Genomic DNA, 7,411 nt, shown 5'->3' with positions numbered 1-7,411 from the left:
ACACTTGCAGTGGTTCAGTAATAAAGTATACAATGGCGCCCTCTATTGGATAAAAGTTATACTCAACCAACCTGTTTTCACAGCAGCATTTATCAGGGAAAGGCATGTGATTACAAATGTCCAAATTTCAATTACAAAACAGGAGTGAGTAGTCAACAGAGTTTACAACAGACAGATCTTCTTATTGTGAACCAAGAGTAGTCTAATGCTTGGAGAACAAGGACGACTATTGCCAACTAACATACAGATTGACATACAGATATTCAGATTGTTCCAGTTATACATGACTTTCAAAGATAGTTATTAGTGGGCTGCTATACATTTTCTTTTGGGGTTTTAAGATGACTCACCATCTTTATTCATCCACTGTTCCAGGTCTTCCATCTCCAGCTCCAACACAGAGGGAACATCATCCTCAAACATGGGCCTGGAAAACAGCCAACATCGTCAGCCCGTCATATTACTGTTTTGACATTCGAAAAATGACAAAATAAAGGGACTAAAATGAAGGGAGTGTAGAGGGGGGAGGATACAAACATCCACTGTTGAGGTATAAAGACAATCCAAAACAGTTGAGGGGTTTCTCACACGGTGTACTGGTCTCAAATTTAACTCCTTAGGACTATGCTGTTTTTTTTTTCTCAATGATTTCCACCCAAAACTGTTCATATTTGAATAAGCACTGTCCTTCCCTCCAATAGAGTTTGACATGATTTTCTACTCGAGGCCATTTGAGTGGTAGTATTACTGATTCTCACAGGAGGGCGCTCTCGTCATTGATTATAGTTTTCTGTCAATGCTCATCATGGACACATGATTGGCTTAGAGAGAGAGAGAGAGAGAGAGAGCACTCATGTGCAGTGTAAAGATTTGACAGGAGATCGTTTTTGACGATGTTAGTCTTTCTCTTACACTAAAGATACCTTAGTCATACTGTACATTCTCACGTGGAGGCTGGTTACCAGGGACAGGGTGTCATGTCATAGCAGGAGGAACTTGAGCTTTGCCATATTTCTGCTGAAATGCTCTTTCATAAGCTCTCAGGCTAATGTGTAAACACTTAGATTCACACATGACTATATACTTTATGTCAGATATGAGAGACTGGTGCGTGTGTGTTTGTGTGAAACAACTTGTTGAGGAAAAGAGCACGCACGCACGCACGCACACACACACACACACACACACACACACACACACACACACACACACACACACACACACACACACACACAGAGAGAGAGAGAGAGAGAGACACACACACAGAGCACACACACACAGAGAGAGAGAGAGAGAGAGACACACACACAGAGCACACACACACACACACACACACACACACACACACACACACACACACACACACACACACACACACACACACACACACACACACAGAGAGAGAGAGAGAGAGAGACACACACACACACACACACACACACACACACACACACACACACACACACACACACACAGAGAGAGAGAGAGAGAGACACACACACAGAGCACACACACACAGAGAGAGAGAGAGAGAGAGACACACACACAGAGCACACACACACACACACACACACACACACACACACACACACACACACACACACACACACACACACACACACACACACACACACACACACACACACACACACACAGAGAGAGAGAGAGAGAGAGACACACACACACACACACACACACACGCCTGTTTCAAACTCCTCAACGTCTTTCTTTCTAAACAGGAAATAACAAACAGAGGCGAGAAAGGGTGAGGTCAAAATCATACCAAGGGAAACAGATTTACTGCCATATACGAATTTAAGTGCCTGCAACTTGAAATGTATAGAGAGCACAGTCAAGAGCAGTAGCCTAGATACAGTGCATTCGGAAAGCATTCAGACCCCTTGACTTTTTACACATTCTCTTATGTTACAGCCTTATTCTGAAATGGATTAAATTGTTTTGTCTCTTCATCAATCTGCACACAACACCCCATAATGACAAAGCAAAAACTGTTTTTTAGACATCTTTGCAAATTTATAAAACAGTACTTTGTTGAAACACCTTTGGCAGTGATTACAGCCTTGAGTCTTTTTGGGTATGACGCTACAAGCTTGGCACAACTGTATTTGGGGATTTTTAGGTCTCTCCAGAGATATTCGATCGGGTTTAAGTCCGGGCTCTGGCTGGGCCACTCAAGGACATTCAGACTTGTCCCGAAGCCACTCCTGCATTGTCTTGGCTGTGCGCTTAGGGTCATTGTCCGTGCGCTTAGGGTCATTGTCCTGTTGGAAGGTGAACCTTCGCCCCAGTCTGAGGTCCTGAGCACTCTGCAGCAGGTTTTTATCAAGGATCTCTCTGTACTTTGCTCCCCTCATCTTTCCCTCGATCCTGACTAGTCTTCCAGTCCCTGCCGCTGAAAAACATCCCCACAGCATGATGCTGCCACCTCCATGCTTCATCGTAGGGATGGTGCCAGGTTTCCTCCAGACGTGACACTTAGCATTCAGGCCAACCGAGTTCAATCTTGGTTTCATCAGACCAGAGAATCCTTTTTATTATGGTCTGAGAGTCCTATAGGTACTGTTTGGCAAACTCCAAATGGGCTATCATGTGCCTTTTACTGAGGAGTGACTTCTGTCTGGCCACTTGACCATGAAGGCCTGGTTGGTGGAGTGCTGCAGACATGGATGTTCTTCTGGAAACTTCTCCCATCTCCACAGATAAACTATGGAGCTCTGTCAGAGTGACTATCGGGTTCTTGGTCACCTCCCTGACATTGGCCCTTCTCCCCTGATCGCTCAGTTTGGCCGAGCGGACAGCTCTAGGAAGAGTCTTGGTGGATCCAAACCTCTTCCATTTAAGAATCTATTTAGTGTTTTTTTTAGGTTTACAGTTTTGGATCCTTGTGTACTAGGCAGTAAGTGAAACTCACTACACATTAGCACAGTTTACATAATTTATTTCTGCTGTGTTCTTTACCACAGGTGGACTCCAATCAAGTTGTAGAAACATCTCAAGGATGATCAATGGAAACAGGATGCACCTGAGCTCGATTTCGAGTCTCATAGCAAAGGGGCGGAATACTTATGTAAATAAGATATTTCTGTTTTTTGCAAAAATGTCTAAAAACCTTTTTTCACCTTGTCATTGTGTGGTATTGATTGTAGATTGATGAGGGAAATAATTTTATATTTTAGAATAAGGCTGTAATGTAACAAAATGTGGAAAAAGTCAAGGGGTCTGAATACTTTCCGAATGCACTATAGTACTCATACTTACATTGGAACTTTTTCTGTGTCATCGCTACCATGCAAATATTTATCCTCTTCTACGTTATCTGGAATAGGAAACCATCATTATAGCCAACATTGTGCACCATCTAATAAAGTCATGTCAAAGTACATTAACAATATCCACTCATACATTGTATACTGTATTGTGGTTGAGTACACAACTGTAGGCCTACACACTATTCTAAATAAGTATGCACAAAGCTAAACATACCCCAACTCAGAGCTGTTGTTCACGTCATAGTGTTGTAAAGTCCCAATGCAATGAAAAGGTACGACTGAATTGTACAGTACATCTAGTCACAAGCAGATCTGTCATGGTGTATGAGAATGGGGTCATGTCACTTCTCATCACGTGGACATATTTCCAGCTATAGCACCGCTCTCATGACTTACCAGAATTGCTCTTTCCTTTCCGATTCCATCTGCGGTTGATTATGACGACTCCCACTACCATGGCGATTATCACGACCACCAGCACAACAGGAACCAGGACGAAAGTGAGACTCAGACTGTCCTCCAGTGGTGCTTCAGAGGATTTGAGATGATCCTCCCCTGGAAGAGGAACCATCATGGTGGGAAACTGAGCGTGCCGCTATAGATGTAACACCAGCTTGTCTGCAATGTTTCTGCAATTATTTTCACCATCTCAATCATCGTTTCTAACACACGGTTTTCTTAAACACTCCATCAGTTTTGTAGTTTGTGTTCAATCAATCAATCAAATCAACCAAGTTTATTTTATAAAGCCCCTTTTACATCAGCAGTTGTTACAAAGTGCTGATGTACGGATGTAATATACCTTCTAAATTGACACCTGGACTGAACCCAGAACCAGCGTCAGCTTCAGTCTCATATCCCTCTGAAATGACATAAAATGAAATAAAACACCAGAGGGCCTTTTTGTTGTTGCCATGCAAGGCTCTGATGGAAATCAGGTAATGGAATTGTGTTATGGAGACAGGTGTAATCTCACCTGAAGGACTCTCAGATGATAGGTATGAGTCTGGTGTAGGGGTAGCATCACTTACAGGTGGGATCACTGGGGACATTGAGAAAAGCATCAACACAAGCGCAACTAATCCCAAACCCGTTGGAAAGGGGCAGTTATGAGCTATTGCCACCAGGTTGTGTTGGAGGAGCATGCACATGGGGGGGAACAGACAACAGCTAGAGCTCACCTGAGAACCCAGCATCATTTTCTGTTTGTGTTTCTTCAACAGTACTTGTGTCCTCCTCACCCTGGCAGAACACTGCAATTGAATGAAAGAGTCCATGGTTAAGCAACATAGGGCCAGGGGTTTTTCATTATAACACCACCTGACCTCAAGCCTACGGTATAACGAGAGCCAAGAGTTTTCCCGGGTCACTTGGCCAGGAAAGAAATCATCACCCTAGTTTTATGCAATTTAGAATATTGGGGATTCATAAAAAAAAAGAAAGACTCCGCTATGTGCAAACTACAATGAGTCAGACAGTGTGATACTGTTTCCCAGAAAAATGAGCTTAAACAGTCATCAGATCTTTGGATGTGAATCAGTTTGGGCCTGTCAGTAGTGTACCTGGTTGAGAGCTGTGACCTTAATCATGTTTAACTAAATGGGCCTATGTATCATACACTCTTCCAAAAAAAGGGTTCCAAAAGCGTTCTTCAGCTGTCCCCATAGGCAAACCCTTTTTGGTTACAGGTAGTACCCCTTTGGGGTCCATGTAGAACCCTCTGTAGCTGGAACCAAAAGTGTTCTACTTGGAACCAAAAAGGGTTCTTCAAAGGGTTCTCCTATGGGGACAGCCTGATAACCCTTTTAGGTTCTAGATAGCACCTTTCTTTGTGTAGGTTAACCCCGGACATTCCAAGGACCATCACAGACACATCTTACTGTAAATGTTTGGGCATGTACAGTGTAAAAATGAATGTGTTGAGGAGACATGGACATGGCATTAAAAACCCTTCCAAATGAACGCATCCCTTGGTTACCAGCCAGTGGATACAGTGATAAAGGCAATGCACATACAGTATACTGGCAGTAGACTCTATGACTCTTTCAACTCAAAAGAAGTATCACACAGATGGAGATAACGTGCACCACAGAGGGAACAAACTGTGCCATTAGAACCTGGGTAATGCCATTGCGAAAATGTTTCTGTTAATGCTTTTCCTACTGACAAAACACAATGTTCTCGTTCTTTTGGTGAAGATGGGTCTTTTGAAATGATACAGGAACATCAACGTTTCACTGTGTTTATAGCTGATTCTTATCGTTCGTAACTAACTACCTGTTGCAAGAAGGGATCTGAACTCAGCCTCTTTCACAACTGACATGTGACAGAGATGCACAAAGACAATAACATCCGTTTGAATAGAAGTGAACAAGCTCTCGGAGAGCTACTCAAATATTCAACTTCAGAAAGCATTGTGAAGCCACTCAAAGGCACATGTAACCATACAGCAGCGATTACTCAGGTACAGTGTGTGAGACCTACTGGATAGAATACCATGCAGTCAAAAGGCCTAGAGCTTTCACTATCTCTTCATAAAACATGTCCACACATATTTCAGCAGCCACCACCCGCTAATATCAACCACATTTCAGCAGACTATTACATTATCAGGCAAACTAAAAAAAAAAGAACAGGAAGGACACCAATAGAAAACAGACAAGTAATGAAAGTGAGTGAATGTAGGAGAGTAGAGAAAGCCATGAAAGCTCTGTTTCCAATGAGCAGTAAGGGCAAATCATCTTTCCAATCCACAGTCCACACCTACCAGTCCCCGCCAGGCAGGCTGTCAGAGCCAGCAGCAACATGATCGACGATGGGGTCATTTCCCTGTGGCCTCTCCTCCCTCTCGTCCTTGTGTTACCATGGACAGGAGCAGCAGCAGACATAGTGACATTGTGTGGTGGTGGTGCCCATTTCCTTCTGCCTACTAATGTCTGTCACGGCATCCTACTTCCTGATTCAGGGCTGCTTTTGACTCACCTAGAGACTCACCGAGAGGAGGAGGAGAGAGAGAATGAGAGAGAGGGCGAGAGGGAGGGAGGGAGGGGAGAGAGAGAATGAGAGAGGGTGAGGGAGGGAGGGAGGGAGGGTGGGAGGGAGGGAGGGGAGAGAGAGAATGAGAGAGGGTGAGGGAGGGAGGGAGGGAGGGAGGGAGGGAGGGAGGGAGGGAGGGAGGGAGGGAGGGAGGGAGGGAGGGAGAGCGAGAGAGAGAGAGAAACCTAAAGAGTACACAGCCACATAGCTACACACACCCAGCTGGATCACTCTTGCGGATGTGATGCAATTAACTGTGTGCCTGTAGCCACAAGCCTGGCAGCTCCACTGCTCTCTGCTTAAGCAAATTCCTCCCAGTTAAGGTATTCAAGCACTCGGGGCATACCAAAGAGAAGACAAGAGCACAGCAAACTTACTAAATGGGGGATAGGAAAATGTTCTGCTTAGTTACATTCAGTAAGGAGCAGCTGGTAGTTGTTCTCTGTTACACTGGTCTCCTGAAGGACCAGGTAAACTTCTGTTTGGGTTTGAATTCAAACCGCTAACAGGGTCAGAACTGAGCTCTGAACGTTGTATACTGTACTATCTATGGATATGTCGTTATACCTCATTCACCTTCCCCCATAACCTTATCCACCTATCCCATAAAGCATAGCCCCGGCCATGACAAGTTTAGACATGATGTCACAGGTGAAGGATTTTTCTGAGTTGAAACATGTTCAGAGTTGAGACTATAAACACAGAAGCGTCCAACTGATACGGACTTTTAAAGAAATGTTGGCCAAATAAAAAGTAACAGTACACACCAAAGCGAATGAGGGTTTGGTGATGCATAGTTAGGGTTGGGGTTATCCATTGTACTTAAATTGTTTTGTACAATTATTATTTTATACATGTGTATTGATGATGCAAAGTATTATAGACATGTACCATGTTTGACCATGATTGTTTTCAGTGTCTCAAAACTCAGTTGGAGCTTTCCACAATGTGTTTCAGTATTGTGTATTATTGTATCATTGTGGAGTGACACTTTAATACATTTTTCTAACTCTAAGTCTAGTTGTGATTCATGGATGATGCATTTCAGGAAAATCCCAGAGACATAATCCACCAGTCAATATAGG

General features: G+C 43.6%; 1 protein-coding gene across 1 annotated transcript; it reads right to left on the bottom strand.

The window, feature by feature from the left end:
- Nucleotides 1–336: 336 nt before the first annotated feature.
- LOC139419712 (transmembrane protein 154-like) lies at nt 337–6,223 on the bottom strand. Its single transcript, XM_071169698.1, has 7 exons — nt 6,058–6,223; nt 4,472–4,543; nt 4,267–4,332; nt 4,093–4,152; nt 3,687–3,845; nt 3,280–3,337; nt 337–427 (listed from the first exon to the last, which is right to left on the bottom strand). Exons 1-7 carry the CDS (start codon nt 6,176–6,178, stop codon nt 337–339), a joined length of 627 nt encoding a protein of 208 aa, XP_071025799.1. The 5' UTR covers nt 6,179–6,223.
- Nucleotides 6,224–7,411: the final 1,188 nt, after the last annotated feature.

This window comes from Oncorhynchus clarkii, chromosome 10, assembly GCF_045791955.1.
Source record: "Oncorhynchus clarkii lewisi isolate Uvic-CL-2024 chromosome 10, UVic_Ocla_1.0, whole genome shotgun sequence".
NCBI classification, from domain to species: Eukaryota; Metazoa; Chordata; class Actinopteri; order Salmoniformes; family Salmonidae; genus Oncorhynchus; species Oncorhynchus clarkii.
Note: the sequence above shows the minus strand (reverse complement) of the source record. Positions and strands in the feature narration are given on the sequence as shown.

Coding starts and splice junctions, on each gene's coding strand:
- LOC139419712 (XM_071169698.1), bottom strand. CDS start 6,178: ATGTCTGCTGCTGCTCCTGTCCATGGTAACACAAGGACGAGAGGGAGG. Junction 4,333..4,471: donor AAATGATGCTGGGTTCTCAG/GTGAGCTCTAGC, acceptor CAATGTCCCCAG/TGATCCCACCTGTAAGTGAT. Junction 3,846..4,092: donor TCCAGGTGTCAATTTAGAAG/GTATATTACATC, acceptor TTCCTCTTCCAG/GGGAGGATCATCTCAAATCC.